The following is a 25,747-nucleotide window of genomic DNA, read 5'->3' on the forward strand; positions in this document are numbered from 1 at the left end:
TTGAGCCTTACATTATTCTCTGCCTCGTTTGAGCTCATCCAGTCCATCGCTGTTCCAAACAGAAGTGATAATTTTTTATTGTTGCTATATATTTTCCTAGGGATGCACGATTAAACAGTAAGTCTTCATGTGGCATGCTGTTCTGTGTTACTCTGGGATACCTGTTAATCTTGACTGTGCCTGTAAATGTTATTTTTATGCCGAAAACAATAAATATCTATAGTGATCACTTGTAACCATGGCAGTAGCATTTTAGTTTTTTGTGATCTTGCCTGGCAGAGGGGAGACTTGCTGACATATGCACCAAAAACCAGAACAAATGCCACAGGTAGGCACATCTTCACATTAAGGCAAACAAAGAACAGGACAAGGAAAATACAGGGAGGTTTTTTCCTAATTTTTTTTTTTGTGAAATAAAAACTAATCCAACAGTGCTGCAATAGGGAAGGGAAGGGTGGCTCTTCAGTTACAAGTTGAAATCTCAGCCTTTTTCTTCTGTACAACACCTCCAGATCTTTAAAAAGAAGGTGCTGTGTTGAAACAAAGTAATGATGCTGTGCATAGTGCTTCAGTAAAACTATGTTTCCTTTGAAACTTGTCTCTGTGTTAGAACAGACATCTTTTATTTCAGTGTTTTGAAGGTGGTATTTGGTAGTGGGGTGAAATTGGATTGAATTACTTCACCATATTGATACTACCAAAGCTGCAATGATTGGCCTCTTTGTTCAGAGGATTGAGAATTCCTGTATACAGTTTAAAGACTGGGATTACATGTAATTATAGTTAATGCTAATTGCGTGAGAGGCTCCGTTAAATGCAAGCACTAGTCTATTCTCTTTAGCAGATGCACTCTGAAATAGATTTTTGAGCTCTTTTTGGAGGCTGTTATTCTCCTGGTAGTGAAAAATACAGAAAGATGTATTCACTTATTCAAGAGAATTATATCCACTTGTTTTTAAAACAAAAAAGTGTCCTGCACTGTCCACTTGTCTCATGCATTTCAGTGTGTCATTTTTCTTAATGATCGAATGGACAAGTATAAGCAGTTAAGATGACTCGCAAAATAGTAAGTAGTGAACTATCAGAAGACTGCAATATACTATGAAGGAGTGTGAGTGGGGACCCTTGAAGTCAAAGTTTATTTTGTTTTAGCTATATTATCATGTTGCAGTACATGCAAGAGATGTTGGAAGTGCATTCTAAGCACTACTGTATTGTAACAAAGGACTAGAAAGATTTACCAGAGCAAATCAAAAAGGGGAAAATATAAACTGTATTGCAGAGAATGCAAGAAAGTGATTTTTGTGGCTGCGGTTGAAATATAAGTACTGTGAATGCTGACTGCCAAAATATGGGATTTATGGGAAATAAAGCCCTAAAATATTTTTCCCCTACCAAAAAGAGAGGGCGGTGGTAGGAGGAACCCCTCCAGAAACAGTGGATTTTTGTTATGTGTCTGGCTTCTCTTGAAGTTTTAAATGGCTTTCTGGTGCAATAAACATTTCAATGTGAAGACAGAAAGGAAGACTAAGAAATAAATTAACGTGCTTATTTTGAGAGAGATGCATACAGTGGATAGCAGTTTAAAAACGCATAGCAAAGTTCTAGGTTCAGTAACTCAGTTTCCAGGTGTCATTGCTGTAAGAAATAATAAATAAATCACATTATGTATATTAATAAAATGCAGATAATTGCACTGAAGATAAATTAGTAAAGCATGTTCTGAGATTAATTTTTTTTTTTTGAAGCCACAACGTTGCATGTCCTTTGGCTTCGGTGTTGGACCTATTGCACTTGCTGATATGAAACAGGGAGTTCTGGGTGCTGCAGTGATTCAGATTCACTTTCCATCTTGTTGTGGTTTAACCCCAGCCAGCAACGAAGCACAATGCAGCTGCTCACTCACTCCCCCCCCACCCAGTGGGATGGGGGAGAAAATCAGGAAAAGAAGTAAAACCCGTGGGTTGAGATAAGAACGGTTTAATAGAACAGAAAAGAAGAAACTAATAATGATAATGATAACACTAATAAAATGACAACAGTAGTAATAAAAGGATTGGAATGTACAAATGATGCGCAGGGCAATTGCTCAGAACCCACCGACCCCCGAGCGGCGAATCCCTGCCCCCACTCCCCAGTTCCTAAACTAGATGGGACGTCCCATGGTATGGAATACACCGTTGGCCAGTTTGGGTCAGGTGCCCTGGCTGTGTCCTGTGCCAACTTCTTGTGCCCCTCCAGCCTTCTCGCTGGCTGGGGATGAGAAGCTGAAAAATCCTTGACTTTAGTCTAAACACTACTGAGCAACAACTGAAAACATCAGTGTTATCAACATTCTTCACATACTGAACTCAAAACATAGCACTGTACCAGCTACTAGGAAGGCAGTTAACTCTATCCCAGCTGAAACCAGGACACATCTTTATTACAGGCAGTATCAGACTGTTGTCTTCTACTGCCTTTGTCTGAGAATTTAATTAAGCATGTGCTTAGACTTGAGCATAGACTGAAGCAGGATTTTTTAAATTTTCTTTTCTCCTCACCAGTTCTTTCTCAGGTCATTTATTTTCTTTGCAGTTTCTTACTCAGGTAGTTATGAAAAAGCATGATGTTCACAAGCCATGAACAGTTACAAAATAGCTGCAAAGTGTCATTCCAAGCTCACTCTGGATCTTGTGTGTAATAAACTTAAATCATGATTCATTCACAAGCAGAAAAGATTCAAAGTTCAGTTAATATAATTGACATCAACCAGTTTTAACCTTTGACATCATCCACATGAATTTTTGCAGCCTTGTCCAGTAAGTCCAGATGAAAATACTATGTATTTTGCCACTGTCTTTATTGGACAGTATTGAAAAAAGCATCCAGGTGACAGTTCTTTCCACTGAGCCTCTCCTTAGGAGTTTGTGAACTAGGAAAAAAAGTAATTTTCAAGTCTGGATCAGCACAGCACTTAGTTTTTAATGACATCCTCAGCTTCTGAGTGGAGCTAATTAGTTTGGGCTGAGGGTTGCTCCCCTGTTTCACATCCACCTTCCAGCCTGCTAATGGAAATCCCTCTGTATGGCACTGCCTTACAAGTGTAGCTGTTACACTGCTTTCAGTGTCTTGCCTTGGTCGCTGTAAAATAGCGTGTTCTGTAAGAGTTTTATTGAGTATTTTTTCGTAGGTGGAAAAAAAACCCCTAGACTGTCTAAAAGGTGGGCCTTCATGTGAGATATGTGAAGGACACACAGTCGTTTTGGGTGGGGCTGAAGTGGCAAGATAGGCTTGAGTGAGAGGTTTGATGTCTGCAGCATGCTTCACGCAAAAGTTTGATAGACTGACTTTCCTAGATAGTGACCGCTTTAAACTTTTGGACAAAATACTTGTCTTCTGGTGCCATCTTGTGGCTTTAGGAGAGAGAGGCAGTCTGTAATTGCCGTTAAAAATGCCTTATTTTGTTAAAAGATGTTACTTTAAACAGTGTCTTACATTTGACGTATTTATACAAATACGGGAAACCATGTATAAAAAGCATGTACAGCTTGATCTTAGGTAGGAAATATTAGCAACATAGATACTTGATTTAGGTTTTAGCATGGTAAAAGTCCTTGTAGGTAGCGGTTTTACACCTCTTAATGGTCATCGTGCACTCGTGTGAGCTCGGGTTCAGGTTGAGCATGTGTCTGTATGTGGGTGTGCTCATGCAAAAGTTGGCAGGACTGGTACTTTCGAGTATAATCTTCGTAGATGCCTTATCTTCTTACTTAGGTATCCCTCCAAGCACTGCACTTTGCAACGCTCAAAGTGATTCCACGTTATAATCCTATCAAATAACTTCCTGAAACTATACAGGAACCAGTAAAAGAGCTGGACTGTTGTGCAAACTGTCTGCATGTAGTTGGGTTTTTCTTTGCTGCTGCAAAGCATTTCATAACATCTCCTATGCATTTAGATATTCTAAAATACCTTCCTTATTTGCAAAATCCAGGATTCCCAATCACACAAATTTTACAATCAGCACCACTTGTGGTCCAGTGTAGTTTGCATGTGTGGGACTAACACAGAGAATCTCTAGAGCACTGTGGAAGGCCGTGTAGTTCCACATGGAGCCAAGCAAAAGATCACAGGCTTGGGGGTCTTCAACAGTTTTCTTTGACCACCTGTGTTTTAGAGGGAAGAAGCAGCTTATCAGGAGATCAGTGGATAGGTGTGAGGTGGCCTGGTTTCTTTACCAGCTTTCTAAAGCATTGTCACTAGTCCTGTAGGCTTAGGTTCTCAAATGGCTTAATTTCTTTGTCCTTAAAATGGAAATAATTATGCTTACCGTTCTTTGGAGAAACTTGATGGAAGGTCTGCTTATTAATATTATTATTAAAGTAACTTTAATGCTGTAGTATACAAGATTCTCAATGTATATGTACTATATGAAAATGTTTGATTGTATTTGCTTTTGTTTTGTGATAGGTGTGTATTTTTCCTTGCCCTTGAATCCAAGCAGAGTAAGGAATAATGAAGCAAAAAATACCTCCCATGTTTACATACAGCACTGTGTCACAGAAATATTTCTTGTTGTACTTCTTCATAGTTGCTGTTATACGAGAGAGGCTGGATGAATAGATGGAAGCCTTCAGTTTTACATGAAGGGGAAGGAAATATAAGAAATGTGAAATGGAGAGGACACTTAATTGCTTGGGCCAATAATATGGTAAGTATTTGTCATCTCTGTTACATGAACAAAAATACCTGATATTTGAAATGTTTTGATGTTAATTGCCAAAATATTCCACTGAAAAATGGTACATTTGAAGAATCAAGTATAAAAGGCTTTGAAAGATATGTTTTAGATCCCATTTCTTGGTGGACATTTCTTCTGGATTTTCCTGCTGGCGAGTTAGTGTTCTCTATATGGTTGCCACTTCTGAAGAAATTAAGAAAAGTAGCTCTACATACCACTGTTGGGGATGGTCACTACTGTACACTATTGTATAGCAGAGTTTTGAGCAGTGCAGTTTGTTGAAGCAAACTGTCTGAGGAAGGAATACCAATGTAACTCTTTATAAAAATAATAGAACGTCTCCACCACCTGCCACCCCCCCAAATAAAACCCCAAACCTGTCTGGATTTTGTAATTTGTACTGAAGTGACATTATATGCACTTCTAATGTTGCAGATTATTAAAAAAATGACAGTAATAATTTCTCATTTTGGTAGGCCGCTAGAAAAGGCTAGACTTAGGAGAAAATAGGCCTTTTTTGTTCTAAGTGTAATTCATATTTTAAAGGGAACCATTGCTTTCATGCTGAGTGTTGCATTTCACCTATCACTGTATATCTAATTGATGGGTCAAGGTCTATGTTTTAAAGCTCAGCAGTGAGGGATATGTTTTTAAGTGTGTATCATGTCTACATTCCAAAGTCTTATTTTAAAATATGTGGTGAAAGTACTTCTGGAACACTAGCTTTTTTTTCCTTCTATTGTTTTTCCTTCCTGAAGGTAAGCATTTATTAAAATATTTTAAAGCCATTGTTCTTTTATTCATTTCAAAACCAGTTTGATATGAAATTATTAGAGATGGACTTTTGTTTATTTGCTCCCCTTTAATAGCTGCATTAGAATTGAAACTTCAGTGAGTGCTTGGTTGACATAACATTAGCTTTTTTGAAGGTTTTGTTCTTTTCAGAGCCATAAAATTAAAATACATATTCTAGGTGAATCTGCTGGGAATGGATAGGACAGTTGAGGAGAGCTATCCCTAGAGATGATGTGCCACATCAGAACACAGAATACTAATACAATGTTGAGAGCCATCTGTCAGAGACAAAAAGCCATGGTCAGGGCCTATCTTTCAATGAAAAATGAAATGACACTTGCCCTCCAAAAGATTAATATATTTGGTTATTGGCCTTTCCCTTCCCCCTTTACCTTTTTAAAAATTTCTCCATCGTCTAGCAAGGTTTTGTGTTTCATTTTTTTCTTTCAAAGTCAGAGAAAATCTTTTATAGCCTTGCTTCTCACTGTCTGTGCGGGGTTACCCAGTTTTTATTTTCTTACGCCTTTTTTGTTTTGGCACACTGTATGTAACCTTGTTAGACATTGGATATTCTCAGGTTATTTAGGCAAGGTCTAATTCTGCTTTTCAGATGCTCAGGTAACCCATGTTTGCTGCTGTGCCCTCTTCTCCTTCCTCCATGGCCAAGAGTGTAAGTTTTACAAACTGAGACACCTGAGGACCAAATTCTTAGAGGCATTTGGCTGCCTAACTCCCATTTGAACAAGTTTTAGGCTCCTTCATGATAGGAAGTTGACTCTGGAAGCCCTTTCAGTTCATGATGCAAATGGCATACTTATAACTATAGGGGATTCTACGCTATTGGTTTGAAAGGCACTTTAAACATAAGCTAGTCTATCTCATATAGGATTTGCTGCCTTGTAGAAAAACAGTGTGATATGGGTCACTTTTATCTGAAAATCATCCTTGAAGACAAAGTGGTAAGATTAATAAAAGACAATTTTATTAAAATGCAGTTCAAGCAAGACTGCACATTTTATCAGATGAGCTTAGAAAACACAAAGCATAAACTCCTTTTTTATATTACCCAGAGATCTGGGCTCCGTACGTTGCAGGTGCTATGTGCAAGTTTTTTTTCTGAAACCTTGATGACTGTTAACCAAAGAGATGCCAATAGTATGTTCCATGCTTACAGCTGTTCAGTGACAAAGATCACTGAAAAAAAGAAGCCAGCCTACCCCCATACCACTTACTGCTCCTTGTGATTTAAAAACAAAAAAACCCCAACCAAACAAAAAAAGGCTAAACCTGGCTTAGACTATGACCCCCATGTTTAGACTCTTTGACTTACAAACAGCTGGTGACATAGAAACTCATGGTGTGGGGTGGGAACAGAAACAGGCAGGGGAATCTTTTAAATCAGTTTTGTCAGTAGAAAAATCGTAACATGGAATGGCATCCTGGACGCTGACCTTTCAAGGTCCCTTCCATCCCCTTTTCTCTGATCATGAGAGTTGTTCTTTAAGCTCACTGAGCAGAAAAGAAATATGTACTAAAATACTTTGTTTCATTTTGGGGACTTTTGGTTTTAAATCGCTAAGAACAAGTCATTACTTAACATGAAATTAATCTCTGTTTTGCTATTGGAAAGGTTATAGCTCACCTTGTCTAAATGGCATGGAAAAATCTGATTAATGACTCTTCCCCCCCCCCCCCCCCCCCCAATTACTTTAAGCTTCCTTTCTTTAAAATTCTTGTTCTGTTAGTTTAGGGGGTTCCCTTAGGAGGCAGTGAAAAATCACAACATACAAAACCAAGCATCATTTAAATGTGCTTGCTTTTCTGTTTTAATGTAAGAGTAGAAATGCATTTCTGGAGAAGTACAGATTGGCTTCATTTGTCTTAATGAGCTGTTGCTTCACCCCTTTTCTTTTTCCAAGGTGGAAATTTCTGCTTCTCTACAGGGGCTGTTGTGGAAGAGGTGGGATATTTTCATTTCTGCAGTAGTAGCACCAGCCCAAGAATCTGAACTAGTTCACGACTGGAGTTGCTAATCTGTCACTCATTCACTTACTATATCTTTTCATTTGACATGTGAATTTAAAATATCTAACTTACTCTAATCACTTTGTTCCTTCTGTCACCCCCTGGGTTAGATGGGTCTTTGTATCAACAGCTTTTTCTGTTGGCACACTCAGCCTACCCTGAAATTTATGCCATAAACTGCTATGACTGCCTTAGCATACAAAATAATATGGGATGTGGTGAGTAGGAGTTTGTCATACTGAATAAAGTTCTCTTGTATTTAAACTTCCAGGGCGTGAAGATACTTGACATGATCTCCAAGCAAAGAATTACCAATGTGCCTCGAGACGACATAAGCCTTCGCCCAGATATGTATCCCTGCAGCCTTTGCTGGAAGGATAATTTAACGCTGATTATTGGCTGGGGAAATTCAGTAAAGGTGCAATTACCTGTCTTTGTAATAAATGCTTGCTGTTATCACAGAGAAACAGAGGATTATTTCTGAAAAGCAAAGACAATCGAAAAAAATAGAATTTGGTTTGACTACAGTGTGCAAAACTCCTGCTGCCATAGAAATGTCATTGGACTGACCCTCATGAGGAGAAGGAGTGATAGACACCCAGCGGTCAGACAGATCTCTGTGTGTAAGCACGCAGCGAATGTAATCCTCAGGGACACTTCTCTGTGCCTTGGAGAGATTTCCTCTTTTGAAAGCTTTTAGTGGGCTGTTGAATTCATTTCTTTTGATTAGCATTAAGGAAGAACAACTTACCATAAGGTATTTTTGGAGGGGATTGTTTTGGGAGCTGAGGAGGTTGTGACTGCTAGAACAGCCACATGATTTCAATCAACCATAGAAAAAAAAAAAAGACATGGGGGGACAGGCTGCTTGGGGTTTTGTTCTGCTTTCAGCAGGGCACTAGCATTTAGAACTTGTGTGCTGCAGGCTGACTATGATTTGCTCAGACCAGCACCTGACATGAGTTTGTTAGAAGCGTGTTAGCTGTTTTCTAATAACAGACTGCTACCTCACTGCACAGTGGGAAATTAAAAGCGCTCAGTAGGAGTAGATGGAAAAGGAGGGTAGAGTGAAGTAGGTGAAATGTAAAAAGCTTTCGGAGCATTAAACTTAGAGTTTTACAAATGAGGAGGTTTGTCCTAAGTTTGGCATCTGTCTTCTCCCTTGTATCGCGCATGCTTCACAACGTTTGGGTATTTGCATTTCTTTATATGTACATACTCTCCTCCTGTTATTGGGAGTTGCAATAGCATATTCTTACTGAAATTGTAAGGTAATGAGACGCAAAGTGTGAGAAGATACCAAAACCAAACTCACATATATACTACTATGAAGAAGTCATAGTGAGCAGATGTTTTCAGATTTCTCTCCTGTGTTCCATCTTCCTTCTCCTCTCCCAGCTTATTTATAAGGCTGTGGACTACAGCTACAACTTCCCTGTCTGGTTTTCTTCTTCAGTGATGCATTGTCAGTGTTTTACAGCCTGTGTTTTTAAAAATACAGAAATGCATGTCTGAGAATGCCTCAGTAAGAAAAGGAGTTTCGGGGAAAAGTTAGTATCATTTTAGGAATTACAGTTTGTTCATCATAATGATCCAAATCTCTGTTCCTAGATTTGCTCAGTAAAAGAACGGCATGCCAGTGAAATGCGTGACCTTCCAAACCGCTATGTGGAAATAGGTATGATTGTACAAACAGGCACTTTTTCAAAATTATAAGAGCTTTAAAGGTCTGTTTTTGCATTCTAGCCTGAAAAAGCTGTTACAGTTCAGAGGCAATATGTAGTCATAATATAAATGTCTCCTCATTTTTAGTGGATGAGGTTGTCATAATATCCTGCTGCATAGTTTGTTGGTTTGTGGGTTTTTTTATTTGTAGAGAGTCTTAAATTCTGTGATCATCTAAAATCAGAGACTCTTGTGTGAACAGTGGATGTCTTAACTTTCCCTTCATGCCGATTCCTACAGAGAACTTGATTTTTTTATCTTGGTTAAATGATGATCAGTGTGGTGGTAAGGAGAAAAGAGATGCTACTTTATTTGATTATGTGTTGTTTGACTACACTGCTCATAAATTTTTTCTCTCTTTTTTCTTTTTTTTTAATATCTCTTTGGTATAGTTCTAGAAAATTGATTTGAATTTTTTTTGTTGCCTTTTTTGCTTCTGCGTTTTATGTTCTCCTTTGCTTTCTTATTTGTCTAGCTTAGGCGATGTGAATAAATTTCATTATTGCTGATTAATGGAAAAGGTCTTGACAAAATGTGTGTATTAAGTAAAGTGTAAAGTGGAATTCAAAGGAAATTTGTAGGGGAAGAGGGGATGTAAACAAAAAGTCACAACTGTCCCCAGAAGCTTCTGGGGAAAGGAAATACCTGTGAAAAGGTAGTGCTGGAAAGATAAACAGGCCCTCTGGGACTCTGCAGACAGGAGTGGACAATAGTTTGTAAACTTTGGTGTTTCCTTGTCTTGACTGTAATGACATGAGATTGTAGGCAAGAGTGTTCAAGCAAGATCCTGACTCATGTCAGGTTACAATGGTGCATGGCATAGGTGTATACTCTGCTTTCTGATTTCAGGAAAGAACTGTTTTAAAATAGCGTCTGAAAATCAACTAGGAGATTTTTTTAAACTCTGTAGGAACTTTGGATACTGAGAGATGATGGCATGCCTGACAATTAACTGAGACCTGGAAGCTATTTGTTGTTTAAGATTACATAGTCCCAACAGAATAAATAACTCTGGAATTCTAGCATATTTGAGAGAATTTTGTCAAGAAGTTCAGTCTGAAGTTTTAGCCTCAGACCTTTTATATAATCTTTTCTGTACCTCTAAGTAGCTTTTAGAAAATAATTAAATGGGGTTGTTTACATAGTGACAAGTGAACAGAGGCAACTTCTACTTCAGCTATAATGTGTCTACGTGGAGGGAGCTTCTCTTACGTGACTGTCTATTGGAACTTCATTTTTTTAAAAAAAAAAAGCTGTCGTCAGACTATTTAGGTGCAGACCTGAAGGTCAGAGATTTTTGTAGAAGTAACTTTTTCATCTTGCAATTTTTAGCCTAAAATCTTCTCTGTATGCTTGAGGACTGGCATTTTATCTCACTTAACCTGTTAACAGCATGCTTGAGATTTGTGTTTCTAGTTTCAGGTCAAAGCACTGAAACAGGTCTGCCAAATGCTGTCAGCAGCACTCATTGGAACATGCGTATTTGGGAGGGAAAAGAGGGAAACATTATTTGTTCAAGCCTCAAAATAAATTACACCACCTTTTGATGTAGTCACATAGAAAGTCTTCTGGAGAGCTCTGTGTCATGCCATAGCATCTATTTCAATTTTATTTCAGCTTTACTTTTCAAAGGCATAGCTGGAAGGCCTAATATTATTAATGGGCAGACCAGCAACCAGTATAGTTTTTTGCAAGATGATTAATATCCTAAGTGGATGAATAAGTTGATACACTTTCAGAATGCAAAGAATTTATACAAGGCAAGAATATCCTTCAGTGGCAGGATAGCTGAATATCTTTCAGGTGTTTTGACTCATAATATCTTGGTAACATACTTACATGAAACCTGTAACACAGTCTAATTTTTGTCATGTTCAGTGGTGTGGGTTTTTTGATTCCCCTGCCCCCCACTTTTACAATTTTGCACCTGGAATGAAACCCAGAAGTGAAGTAGGAGACTTCATAGGTGCTTCTCTGCTCATCAGGGTAATGCATGTGAACTCTATGGTAATACAGTGTTTTCTCATGTCTCAACAGTTTCAGATTTATGCTCTTTTAGAGCCATTCTGAGGGCCTCAAAGTTCCACAATGGTATCATAGTAAACTGTGATGGCATTAGTAGATCATGTATGTTTCTTCAGTGGTTTGCAGCCCATTGAATAAGGACACAGAGCATTTCCTGCATTGCAAGTTCGGTACATAGGACCCTGCGTAACAAGGTCCTCCTCATCTTCTGATTCTGTCTTGACACATAGCTATACTTACTCTGAGGCAGGAAATAAATACAGTGTCTACTGTGATGCTAAACCTGATGGCCCATAATGAGGGAAAGTACCACCGTTGTACTGTTCTAGCTGTTTTAAAGAAGATAATGCTGTGATTACCTGTAAGAGAAATTAGGCTAATTATACAGGTCTCATGCACTGAGATCTGCGTGGCATTGCTGATTTTATTTACATCTTTCAGTATATTAATGGTGCTTTTCTTCAGTGATCTTTTCCATTGTCTCTGGTTATGTTACAGTTCATTGCCTCCATGGGTCTTCATTCAGTATTGAAGATAAACTCCAGTGAAATGTTTCTATTTAGGTTTAAATGTATGTTAGCTGAGCAGATCCTATCAGTTTAGCTCTGTCAGCTACCGCTGTGAAGTAGTGTATTGATTAGAAAGTATTGGTTTTGAATTACAGGCTTAACATGGACTAAATGCCGTTGTGATCCTTCTTAAAGAGTGCTTGACCTCTGTACTTGCTCCTGATGCATGTACAAAAGCTGTAATGCTGGACAACTTCGGGTCTGAACAAGGAACCCTTCCTCAACAGGACCCCGTGAGAAGGCTGGTTGCTAAAGAACTAATTAGCACTTACAGTTAATATGATGCCTTTTCAAAGTGAAACAGGGCATCTAGTCTTCGATAGCCTTGTCAGGTAGCTTGGGATTTTATATACTTTTGTGGAGAAGTACTTCATCTCTGCTTCAGTTACTCGGGTTGTTAATGGTAGTGGAAAATAGAGATTAACACTGGAAGTCAGTAGAAGACTTGAAGTCTATTAGAGATTTCCTATTCAATTTATTTTAGCCCAAATTTTATCTGAGGAATCTCAGCTTAATTCCAGGTGCCAACCAGCCAGCAATGCCTCTTGAGAACTTGTCTCCCCTCTGCACTCCCCCAAATTCCCCACAGAGTAGAATTCTGGTTTGAAAATTACATGTTTTGTGGATATGCTTGTAACAACACATCTGTATGTTTTGCGAGGGAATAGCTGTATAACTGCATGGCAAGTTACCACCAAGCTATGAGATTGTACATTTTTATCTGAAAAGAAAACATGGGAATATTTATTTTTTGGTTTGTAAAGTGAGATACTGGAATCTATCATACCAGCATTTTTCTCTTTATATAGACAAACCTAAAGCTTAATTAATGAGTGTGATGATGATGAGCAGGAAATTAATTGTGACTAAATGTCATCATCTTTATATGCTGATTTATGCAAACATTTCATTGGAGCATGCCTGCTACACTCTGAGAAGCAAATTGCCAAAAAAAAAAAGGGGGGGGGGGGACGGGACGGGACACGACACCCAACCCATTTATATAGCTGATTCCACTTAGACTTTTTCTCACCCCGTTTTGCCAGAAGCCAAACTGATAATTTATAAATTTCATGATAAAATTAGTCACGACTATCAGACTGCTGAATATTTTCCCTGTTGGTTAAGTTTCTCAGTTCAACATGTAATGGAAAAAACATTTTTTCAGAAAATCAACTTTGAAGCTTTGAAACTTAAGCTCTTGACTTTCCAGTTGTCATCAAGGATTCTGCGGGATTTCCTTAAAGGTTGCGTGTGTCTGTAGCTAGAGAGTTGTACAGGGAATTGCCGTATTTCTAAAGATGATTTTTATTGCTGTGTGAGATGGAATAGGGGTAAGACAATTTAAGCACCATGGTAGCACTTCTATTACACAAAATATGACTGCAGGTAAAACAGCAAATTGTAACACTGCTTACAGTAGACAAAACATTTTTCTAATTTAATTGAAAGAGTAGACCTCACCAGCTGGATGATACTAGCATGATGAGGTAGTGGGCTTTTTTCCTGATGTTTCTGATTAGTGTAATACTATAATTGAGAGAAATTGTTTTGTTTTGGTAGCAAAATTCTTGCTCGTTTCCATTCTGTGCTGGTAGCAAGTAGTAAGGCAACAGCTTTCAGTGACAGAGGCTTTACAGAGTTTTGATTTTAAGCCTAGGTGGTTTTTTTTGTTGTTCAGTGATCATATTCAATTAACAGTATCTTTTTCATTGCCCTGCTTTGCTTTAATGAAAATGCTCATCCTCTTTGCTGTGTGGCATTCAAAGTTATATAGAGAATGATTGATTAATGGTTGCTAAATTTTCTCTAAAGCTTTTCTGAACATTCAACATTCGAACAAAAATAAATATGAATATGACTTTTCCAAGCATTTTGATTATAAATAAATAGTAGACGGCGTCAATTCCAAGTTTGGAAGCATCAGTTTTTGCTAATTGTTGATGTATAGGATCCACCATTGATTTTTAGTCTTACCCTACTGCTCTTCCTACTGAAATTCAAGGAAAAAGTCAATTAAAATGCCATCACAATATATACGTGATTAGGTAAATAGTTGCTTGATTTCACATATAGTAGTACAGGTAGAAAATTTCAGGGAGTTCTGAGGATATTCAAGCCCAAATAAAGGACCTTCATGTGGGTTACTTCACTGCTCCTCCCCAGAAGTTTACAGTTCCTTTTGAGTCACAGTTGACATTTCTTTAACTGAGCACATCCTGAGCTTTCTGCTCAGGCTTCTTGTCAGAGGTAGGTCTGCCCTGGAAATTTGAATATACGAAGGCTGTTGTGGAGTCTTATGGGAGATAGAAACCATTTTTTAGGAAATACTTAAATGCTGGGGCAGGTGTTTGAATATGAAGATTTTCAGAGAAAAATATGAATGTTAAAAAAATACAAGATTTGTATTTTCTTCAAGGATTAGTTGGGTAGTACTAAAGTAAGTACCTAAAAGTAAGAATATTCTTTTATTTCAATAAAAATATACCATGTATATATATTTATGCTCTGTGATTTGCTTCTATCCATCTAAAGACAGCTTAAGTGATACTTATATGGGACCTTTTCTGGTCCTCTAGCTGGAACTGAATGCACATATTGTGGAAAAAAGAAAAAAAAAGTTTTTTATATTTTATATAAAATGCAACTGCATGCACATGATCTTACCTAATCAAAACATGCAATTTTGTATTATATTTTCTTTTGCGTAAATAACCTAGTTCAGTAAAAGCAGTGGTGGTGGAGATACCGTCTTGAAAACACTGAAGGGTATGCTGTGTTGTTGCCTACAGCAATGGCTGCAAATTTTGCAGATGTACCTGAAGTAGCCGGTTAAAAGGTAATTTGGGAATGTGTAGTGGCATCACCCCAGCAGCTAACAGTGCACCAGAGTTCTGGGTAAGCTCGGCCAGTTCATGGTGCTTTGTGGCTCTGCTGATGTTGATACATGATTGGGCTACCTAAAAATTAGCTTGTGTGTTGGCTTTTCAATTTCTTTCATATGTTATATGGAATTTAAAAAAAAAAAAAAAAACAAAAATCCTTCTTTTTTTCCACACATTAAGTTTCATGTTAATTCTCTGCATGCTAGTTCAGCTTCCTGCTTACTTTCCTAGAAGACAGTGTTGAAACCTTGTCCCCATTGAAATCAATGGCAAAAACCTCTGACTGTAACCAGAATTTCACTCTCTAAATCTGCAGTGGAAAAGCAGGGGCTGCTTTTTGAGATTTGATGAAACAAAATAGACTTCTTTTAGTTTCAGTCCACCGTGTGTGTGTGTGTATATCTTGAAATTTCAGAGAAAGTTGCTTTCTAGAGTTTGGGTAAATAATGTAGCTATATATTGTTTTATTTCTGTAATACGATGTATTTCATACATTTAATTTAATGAATAACAAAAAAGATGTACAGGTTTCTTCTTTTTGCTTCCTGGTAATTTGTTTGACAGCTATACACAGATGCTGAACATGGAGTAGATCCACTGTCAGCATATCTTCCATCTTCTCTTATGACAGGCATAAACATGTATGACACATGGCCGTACCTCGGTCATTCCCATTTACTTCAATACTACGTTTGTTTTAATTGTTTTGGATCCTTTTCAAATTAACAGCATTTCTGCAATGCCTCTGTCTTAGATTTTTTTTTTTCCCCCTTGACCACAACAAAGTATCCAGAGACTAAGTCAAATTAATGTATTAGTGTTCTGTGCAGCTATAACTTCTGTAATCTTTTTCAGTAAGACTTTTTTGATTAGCTGCATCAAAGGTTTTTAGCAGGTCAAGAAGCACTGTCTATGCCAGTTATTCTTTGTTCAAGGCTGTAGCAGCAGAGCTAGAGCATTGTGTTTCAACAAGGCCTCTTGAGGAGGATGAGCTGAGAGAAAGCTGAAAGTGAAACCAAGGAAACTAAACTCTATTTAAAAACAAAACTTGAAGTGATGGTTTTTATTTATTTGTTTATTTTTTCTTGGAACACTACTACTGCTTGATCCTAAATACACCATTACGTGGACATTACAAACATTTTCACTGGCAAAGGAACTAAAGTTCCAGTGAAAGTCAAAGAAACACACGTGTTTTTTTTAAAACTGTCCCCATAGTCTTTATAAATGTACCATTCACCACATTGTTTTCCTGTCTAAATTCAAACGACAATATCTTACATGCCTATGAGAGCCTTCTCTTGTCACTTTTTAAAGCCGAAATGAAAGTTTCTTTGCTTGTTCTTCTAGCCAGCATTATGGATTTCACTTTGTTTTTTCTTTTCAATGTTTTTCCTCCTGCTTTCCATATTCTTTTAAAATGCCAAATACTAAATTGTAAACTGGGAATAAGATATATTATGTAGATGTTTCTGACATGGGTTGTTTAAAATCATTACTCAGTGCAGTATGTGACACAGTCAAAGTAATCTCATCAGTCTTGCAGGCTAGAACAAAATAATTATGTACAGGATTACAAATGTAAACCTATTCTCTCCTAGAATAGATTGAGTGTTCTAGCCTTGTGCTGTGCTTTGGTCCCCCAGTGATGTCAAAGTGTCAGCAGTCATTAAGAGAAAAACAGTATTTGCTTATTCATTGAGAGACAGGTGTCAAATCCGTACTTTACTTGACAGTATTTTTTTCTCCTTTAGCAGGAGGACAATTATTTCTCCTGTTCCTTCTTATTAGCTAAAGAAAATTAGCTTTATTTTTAGTGTCATTATGCTGCATTTTCTGTTTGCTTTGCTAAAATACTAACTGTTTTAGTAAACAGTAGATACTAGTAATGTAGCATGCTAAGCAGTAAGCAAGGAAACTTTTTTTTTCTACTTACGCTTAGATTCTCCTAAAACAATGTTTTGGGAGCAAATGATGATGTATCTGATATTTTTGTAAAAGCTTATAAGTTTTTTTTTTTAATATAAGCAGTTGAATGACTCCTGTTCTGGGCCCCATGAGAGAGGAGCCCACAAAAAGGGCTGCACTGTAAATCCAGCAGAATAAAACTGAATAGCTAGTTCTGTGGCAGAGGTCTGCTTTAGTTAGCCTTTTTGTAAATACAGTTCAGCTCTCTTTTTCTTTCTCAAAATAGTCATCACATAACTGCCTCGATTTCAAGACCAATTTTAGGAAATTACATTTTCAGTTTTATGAACAAGGGACTATTCAACTGTATGTTTTCTTTGTAATGAGGGTATCTGTAAATCTTCCTGTGTTTATAGTGATGATAAATAAATAATGACCTTTGTGTTTTCTTATATCATACCAATAGATGTAGCAGGTGTTATTCTTTTATGGCCACATGAACTTGCTGCGAATATGCAAACCAATGAAGTTGTTCTATTTATTGTCTGTTTTATTGAGTTTGGGTTTGGTTTTGCTTCCTTTTTTTCAATGTGATTACTAAAAATCAGGCTGACCATTCATTTCAAATGTTTCATCTCTAGCATGTCCTGGAGCACAAACCTTTATTCTTGTAAGCTTTAATGGAATTTAATCTGTTAAATGTAATTTTTCATCTTGCTGATCCAACTGGGAAGTCTGTAGGTTTGTTATATGTATTGAGTCTTTATTTCTCTGAAGTGCTACTGCATGCTGTTGATTGCCACTGAAAAAAATCGGTTGTGTGTTTTTCTTAGGAAGTAGTGCATACACATTCACTTATTTAACAATCTGTTGCCTTTCTTGTATTTCAGTTTTCCAGTTTGACACCGAATTCTATATCAGTGGGCTTGCGCCTCTCTGCGACCAGCTTGTTATACTTTCATATGTAAAGGAGATTTCCGAAAAAACGGTAATTGTTTTTCTGTTAGAGTTTCTTCACAGCACTAAACTGCCCTGTGAGTTAGGCCTTTAAACTAGTCACGCAGATCTGTTTATCTGTGAAAAAATTTGTAGTCTGCTGGTAGTGAACAGTGCTTGAAACTTCTTTGACCTACAAAATAAGGTCAGTGGAGGTGATGTTGAAGACTAGTGTACTTAACCTTTCAGAAGTCCTGTCTGGGTTCCTTTATTTCTTGCAGAAGGCAGAGGAGGTCTCTAGATAGTCTTTCTCTCTCCTTCCCCCTCCCCCTTCTCTCCTTTTCTCTCCTTTTCTCTCTTTCTTTCTGCTATTTCTGCACCAGACGAAACGAAGAATCTTTTTTAGCCATAAGAGGGGCTTGCTGACACTGCATCTTAGAAGAAATGAGAGTAGTGAAGTTGATCAACTCAAGCAATAAGAGCCACTGTGGCGGCGTAGGATGCATGATTGCGAGGAAGTGGCATCATCTCCCTTGCTTCCAAGACCTTTAGTTGTGTACACCCAGATACATGTGTAGATAGGTAGAAATTAGAATTCATGTCAGCCGTTTTTCCTGTGCGCCGGTGAGTGCCGTGTCAGTCTCCAACATTTATTTCATATTGCCAAATAAAAGGCGAGGCAGTGGAAGAAATCCTTGAAGTTGCGGTGTGAGAACGGCAGATGCTCTTGATCATCTCTTTGATAGTAGGTCTGCATTAGACAGCCATCACCATAGTAACCTTAAGCAACTGGGTGCACAAGTTGCTAGGCAATGAAATGCTGTAGGTTCAAACAAATGCTCAAGCCTGCTGAAATCAATAGGGTTAGCTTCCAGCTCTGCTGCAGGATGTCAGATTATTATTTCTTTATTTATATGAAGGAGAAAAATAATGTCATGGCAGTGTCTCCCAAGAGAGCCGGTGCAGTAGTCCTCTGGTGTGGGAGAGTTGGTGAAAGAAAAGGAGGTAAACAAATGGGATAAGGAAGGGGGAGGAAGAAATGGGTTGAAATGCTAGGGAGCAAGGAAATTGGGAAGCCACCGTTAATGAAGTAGCAGCATGGGAAAGGAACTAGTGTAAAGGAGGTAGTGACTGATAAAGGTTAAAGTCATTCTAACTGCTTCAGGAAAGAAAGATGAAAAGAGAATTTCAGGTGATACAATGGTAATAGAACATAGGAAAGAGATTTTTTTCATGTATTTGCTCTTAATTAGCCTTTTAAACAAACTCCAAATGCTGGATTTCGATAACTTCTCAGTCCTCTGGGTAACTCCAGTAAGGAAACAAAAGTACTCTCCTCCCTGACACCATGTCGGTGCCCTGGTGTGGTGGGAACCCCTCTAACTGTCTTGGCTCCATGGAGCCCCAGCTGCCTGAGCTTGCAGCAGAAATGCTACTCGCTACAAATGCTGTTGGGTTGTGAGGAACACTGTTCTTCCTACGCTTGATTTCACAGCTTTCAGACGAGAGCTTCCTACTTGTAACAAACTGGATCAGAATTGAACTCATGGCTTGCTTTGATATTTTTTTCTTTTTTCTTTTTTTTTCTCACTTGCGCTGGAACAGCACAATTGAGAAAATACCTGAGTGGTGCTGCTACCAAATGGGTAGGCTAGAGCTGTGTAAATCCACTTTGTATGTCTCCTTGCTCTTTTATTCTGCATTTTGTTATAATTCACAGCCAGAAGTAGAAATTAGGGGATTGTCTTGGACCTTGACTTAATTAAAAATAGAGCTTGTTGAAGACAGTGGTTTCCCTTGGATGAAAGATGAAAATCCATTATGTCTTACCATTACCACCTACATTGCACTTTAAAGTTCATGTTACTCTAAAATCATCGGCACAGCAAGGGTTTTAGATTATTCTCAGATTAATTTTTCCCTCCTGCTGCTGGATGCTTAAAAGTGCAAACTTAAACACTAGCTAAAAACTCCCCATGTTCATCTTGGACCAGAATATCATTGATTCACAGAGCTCTGTCTTTTGAGGCCTGGGCCCAGCTGAGAATGTGTCTTAAATTGTTCTGTTGCTTGTTGAATGCAATGGTTGATGATCATCTGTGATAGCCCTGACAACTTCTGTGACCAAGAGCAGAAAAATAGCAAGCAAACTCAGGGGAAGGGTTAGACCTGTGTCTTGTCTAAACCTCCTTCTCTGTGCTGATCTGTTCAAGGGAAGCAAGCCAAGACTAGGAATAACGTTCCTTTGTGTTTCAGATGTGATTACAGCTACTCTGTGGGGCACAACTTTGCAGGTTGTATGGTTCGCAACTGAGTACCCAGTGCAAAGTACTGGGCTTTTGGGAATGTTTGCAGCTGTTGAATTTCAGCCTCATTTTTAGATGACCATCAGTTGGCATTGCTAAGGTAAATCATGTAGGATGCAACTAAGATGTTGGTGTTTTTTCTAGGAGGTGGAGTGTTGTGCAAGGCCTAGACTGGATATTGTACAACCCCTACCTGAGTCCTGTGAAGAGATCTCTTCTGATGCACTAACAGTACGAGGATTTCAGGAAAATGAATGTAGAGATTATCATTTAGGTAGGTGTTCTTAATATTGTTTTGTTTTATTTTCGTAACTTGGTTAAAAAAGACTTGATTTGGGAGGACTCAGCCTCCTTTTTCATTTTTATGCCATCTCGTTGAATAACTATCCATAACTGCTTATGACACTGAAGTGTAAAGTGGAAATCCACAAGAACCAGTCACATGAAAGAAAACAAATGTGTATATTTAAACATCATGATTTGTAATGCCATCTATTAAGTCAGACATACTGGGGAAGGCAGAAATATACATCTTGTGTAACATCCAGTATCGTGGAAGGCAGTATCTTTGATGGAGATGTATTCAATATGTGATCCATTGGAGCTCTTGTGTCTCTTTGGACTCAAACGGCTTCAGGAATAGTGAAATGAGTGGTACAGTGTCTGGAAAAGCTCCTTTAGAGACAAAGATGGAATAAATAAGATGCACCTGGATCAACTTAAAAAGGGCACACTGATATTTAGCTTCCCTGTACTGACAAAGCTGTCGGTGTATAACAGCCCCCAGAATGCTAAAATGTAATGAATAGAAACTGGAGTTTGGCAAGTTCAGCCTAGAAGATAAGTTTAATTATGTAACAGGCAGGAAGATTAAGCCCTGTCACAATATATACCAGAGTGTCTTAAATAAGGTGGGAGGGTTTTCTGATATATATGTTGTAGTTCAGAAAGATGCATGGCAAAGCTGATGCAGATTTCCTTGGTGAAGATTATATAGCCTATGTTATACAGAAACATTCCTTCTGCCTTTTAAAATCCATGAATCTGATTTTTAAGCATCTTCTCTGGCAGCATATTTCAAATCATAGGCTTGGCAGGCCTCTTTGTGTACATCAATGCCCTTAAGCCACTAGAAGTATAGTATATCTCCTCCTGATCTCCAAAACATCTCTGCTGCTATCAATAGAATTGGGATTTCTTTATACCTGTCCCTAAGCAGAACATTGATGTCCACAGTTGTACTTTTATGCTTAATGAATATTCTAGTTAATCTGACAAGGCTAAATTTTTTTGATGGCTTTAAAACAAACATTATTATGTGAATTGCTTATCAGTTCAGGAGTGTATTTGTATGCATGTGTAGATACAGATAAAGGATGGGGGGTGGTTTTCTTTCCTGTACCTACAAAATATTGATGGTGTTTCTTCATGGGTTCTGTGGAAATAATAACTATTCTGAACAGTCATCTTCTGTGTCTGATTTTTACCTTTAAGTACATTTTTACTTTGAGCTTACTCAAAAATAAAGGCTTATGGTATAAGCAAATGCATTATACATATAACCTTAACTTATAGCATTGCAAATGCATTGCTGTAATGATGTGCTGTGTCCCCAGGGGTTATGGCATCTATCATTTATGCTTTTGATGGCCTTGACCTTGATGGGGAGGATAAGTTTATTGCAGGCTATGTAGTGTAATAGTCCTCTAAAAGTATAATAATGTGTTCTAAACCATCATAAAGTTTACACATAGTGGATGAATCAGAATTTGCAATAAGCTGTAGTGATTTTTTTTTAAAGATATTTTGCCATTTAAACCAGTTTTAATTTATTGGAGAATACAGCTTCCCAAACAAGCATGTTCTGCAGGAGTAGCCTTGCTGTCTTCCTTGCATCTCCTCTTTCTAAATTCCTCTCAACGGTGTACTAAAAAGCAGGGCTTTACTTAAGGAAAATATAATAATAATAAAACTGTGTATGCATTTGCAGAGTATTCGGAAGGTGAATCACTTTTTTATATCATCAGCCCAAGAGATGTGGTTGTGGCTAAAGAGCGGGACCAAGATGACCACATTGACTGGCTTCTTGAAAAGAAGAAATACGAAGTAATTTTTACAACATTCTTTCCTTCAGGCTTTCTTGGTTTGGAAATTGGAGTGGCGTGATGAACTTTGCTAGGTCATTTGGATTGGATAGTTTCTGTTCCTGTAGTCATTAACAAAATGCTTGTAAAGGGTAGGAGTTGACTATACATCTCTTCATCTCTCTGGAGAGTTAGTCTTCCTACTGAAACAACTCATCGGAATTGTACCCAAGTGAGATAGCTGAATTAGATGCTGTGAATGCTGCTCTCAGCATCAGATATGAAATGTATTAGCTGTCACTGAAAATTACTAAAGCTTGTTTTTGGCTTTAAAGCAGCAGAACAGTTAACTAATGAGCTATGTGGATATTTTTCTAGATCTATCCCAACTAAAGAGGGAAGGCAGATGGACTTGATGAACGATATTAGATTTTCCCCATTCTATATTACTTCCACTATAAAAGGTTGTGTTAGAGTACTGTGCATTGCTCTGCGTTACTTGCCTTCAGTGTTGAAGCTTTTAAAAGTAAAATAATATGGGCTCAAACTGTAGGTATTGGTGCTCAAAGTAGTGTTACTCCCCAAAAAGCAGAGCCGATATTAAAAAACAAGGGTATACAGCTCCCTTGGAAAAAAAGCAGCTCAGTATTTGGTTGCATAAATATTGGTGTGTTTAAGCATGTATATCTAAACACCTAAAACAATAATAATAAATTCTTACAGACAGTATCATGCACCTAGTGTTCCAGTTTCTGATGTCCTGAAGTTAATGACTTAGAACACTTGTTACGATGCATAAAGTAACTTGCAAATTTCTATTTACGTGTTATTTGTTGGATGCCCATTATAAGAAAAAAAATATGCGGGAAAGCCATTCAGCATGTATTCCTTTTGTTAATGCAATCACAATATTCCTCATGCAGATTTGTTTAAATCCTTGTGGATGGTTTTGCATCTGAATGGCAAACTCATATGATGAGTGCAGTTTTGCAGTTTATGTAAATCACATTTGGTCCCTGAAGACTCCAGTAATTTGCAAGTGACAGCTGTGCGTGTGCCTTTATGAAAGCCATTCAAGGTAGTAGATAGATTGTGTGTTATGATGTATGTTAAAGTTTTCATTTTGTTTGTAAAAGTGCCAGCTTTGTTTCTTTGAAAGAAGTAGAACGGCAAATGGTACTTAAATATAAATCAGTCTGGAGAAGACTTTTGGTCTGCAGAAGTGAAAGGTAGCCTTCCCCCACCCCCTTTCCTGATGATTTTTTTCACAGGTTTTGGTAGTGAAGGGTTCTCATTTGAAAATGATCCAATGCAATTGCATTGTCTGTTTTGTTGTAATCTTGCGATTTGATCCTAATATACTAATGTGGAGTGAACCCAGATGGAAACAAAAGTAGTTTTCTCTTCGGTTGACTGCTTTTGTTTGAGTATGAATTCAAAGCTGTTCATCCAACCATGGCATTAAAAAATTCTAGTGCTTCAAACACCCTGCTCTGAAAAATAGTTGATTTATGCAGTTCTAGAGCTTTCTGTATTGGAAGTTTGTGTATTTGGCTAGTATCTCTGTTTTCTACTTTTTTAATATAGGAAGCTTTGATGGCAGCTGAGATCAGTCAGAAAACCATAAAAAAGCATAAGATTTTGGTAAGTCTCAAAACTTCTATTCAAACAAAATATCTGATGTCTTTTAGAATGCTGTGAGATACTACAAATACATTCCCTGTTCTGTATTGCACCAGACAATAGCTGTTAGGCATACTCCAACTAGCATTCGATTTCTTGGTTTCAGCTGCAGAACAGGAATGCTAGGATGTGAAACACGAAAGGATCTGGATTTTATGAAGGTGCTATTGACATTAAAAAGAAGAGAATTCCACTTCTGATTCCTGATGGGGTTTTTGTTTGCTTTTACTTCTGTATTAAATTTGCTCTTGTTTCAAGTAACACACAGTATTGCAATATTAAGAGATTGGGTGGGGGGTGACACATTTCTCTTTAACTTTTACCTTGTACATGTGACAGGGTTTTGGCACGAGTTTAAAAGGTGCAATTGGAAGACCTTTTAAATGCTATTGAAATTCAGTTGCAGTTTTACACCTAGCTCTCTCATATTGCTTTGCAATTCTCATTATTTTGCATAGTTAAGCTCCTTTTCTCCTATGTAGTTATTTCCAGTGTTTGTAGTCCCTTCACAGAGCAACAAAGGCTATTGATGTTTAAGACAAAAGAAGGGGGGTAATGTAATAGCCACAAAAGCATCGCTAATTTTAGCTCTTTTTTTTGTTTGTTTGAATTGACATCAGTGTGATCACATTGGTATTTCATTAACACTGCTGCATTTTTAAATGGAAGTTTGTATTTAAGTACAAAGTGTTAGAAGATGTGTTTAATTTTTAGCCAGATCACTGCTATAATATACCCACTGTATATCAGTATGTCTTAAAAATTCTTTTCTTCTTGTGCAGTCCAGAAGTTGAATCAAGACCTAATAGCATGCCATCACCTATCACAGAGTTTGTATGATTTAGCTGCTCTGTGACCCTTGCAAAAGATGTAAAGAATTCTTAAAGGAGGTCCTTGGCAATACATTAGGAGAAGAAAGAAAAAAAAAAAAAAAGCTTTTCTCTTGGTTTGCACAAATTTGCTCTGCTAGGATGAAATTCAGTGTGGGTATATACAAGCAGAGTTGTTGCGTGTTTGGTCTCTAATGCAAAACCCACAGAACGTGTTGGGGGAAAAAATGTTGACATCAAGCCCTAAGTGAAGGATTAATGGTACAGGGTTTTAAAACAACTTATGTTCTCACTGCCCAGCAGCTATCAGACCAATGACACCACACTCACACAACCTGTCTGGTGGTCTTGAGGATTTTTTAGGTTGCAGTAATGATCACTGTCCCTCTGCACCTCTTGAGCAGAATGCAAGGGTCCTAAACAACCACAGATGTACAGCTCCTTTCCTTACACTGTCTTCTCTGCTCACTGAGGAGCTGGCCTGCAGGAGAAAGAGGCTGACAAAAATCTTCATTCTTGAGAATGGTGAAGCTGAAAATACAAAGGTGGTTCCTATAGTGGAATGAAATGCTAAAATCTGGTGTATGTGCATGATTTTTTTTTTTTTAACTTTGTAGTAGATTGGCCAATTGAAGTTGTTGGATACCTCTGTTCATATTCTGCTCCACTTGGTACTGTCCTTGATATTGATCAAAAATTTATGTTGTGCTTCAGAAGACCCAAATGTTTATTTTTGTAGGAAACAAGGAGTTGTTTTTATTGTACAGCTCTTTTTTTTTTTTTTTTTTTTTTTTTTCCTGGAAACAATGTGCTTTTAGTGATGTGATTCTTAAATTATGCAGTGGATACACTGGGTTTGAGACCAGTGTTAAGATTACAGCAGAAGGGATGGCTATTTTGCCAAAATTTTAATATATTAAACGCTTACCAGAAAAATTTTACAGCTGACCTTTGTGATAAACTTGAGAAGAGGAATTCAGTATGTAATAATACGTAATAAACTTGCTAAATTCTCAGTAGTGCCTTTACTTTATAGAGCAGCACTAGGGTTTATATTCTCAACCAGTGTTTTTCCCACCTGCAGACTTTGTGTTGACAAAGTAAGTGTCTCATACCATGGCTGGTGTTTTTCTTTTTAAGATAACTAATGCAAGCACTGAATATCAGCTATGTGTTTTGAACAATCCTTAATATGTCTTCTCAGCATCTATGAGGTTATGAGAATTAATTAAAAGAGCATCTTAATTTGAACA

The 25,747-nt window shown here is 37.7% G+C and overlaps 1 protein-coding gene across 6 annotated transcripts in view; it reads left to right on the forward strand.

Annotated features, from left to right (window-relative positions):
- The window catches only part of VPS41 (VPS41 subunit of HOPS complex), a 110,043-nt gene that overhangs the window by 55,532 nt on the left and 28,764 nt on the right, over nt 1-25,747 (forward strand). For all 6 annotated transcript variants that reach the window (XM_069769763.1, XM_069769772.1, XM_069769753.1 and 3 more), the window contains exons 8-14: nt 4,574-4,693; nt 7,815-7,961; nt 9,155-9,221; nt 17,546-17,643; nt 20,042-20,171; nt 21,888-22,003; nt 23,569-23,625. In XM_069769763.1, coding sequence (XP_069625864.1) covers nt 4,574-4,693; nt 7,815-7,961; nt 9,155-9,221; nt 17,546-17,643; nt 20,042-20,171; nt 21,888-22,003; nt 23,569-23,625 — 735 coding nt within the window. The remainder of the gene's footprint in view (nt 1-4,573; nt 4,694-7,814; nt 7,962-9,154; nt 9,222-17,545; nt 17,644-20,041; nt 20,172-21,887; nt 22,004-23,568; nt 23,626-25,747) is intronic.

This window comes from Haliaeetus albicilla, chromosome 2 (assembly GCF_947461875.1).
Source record: "Haliaeetus albicilla chromosome 2, bHalAlb1.1, whole genome shotgun sequence".
In the NCBI taxonomy this organism is placed as follows: domain Eukaryota; kingdom Metazoa; phylum Chordata; class Aves; order Accipitriformes; family Accipitridae; genus Haliaeetus; species Haliaeetus albicilla.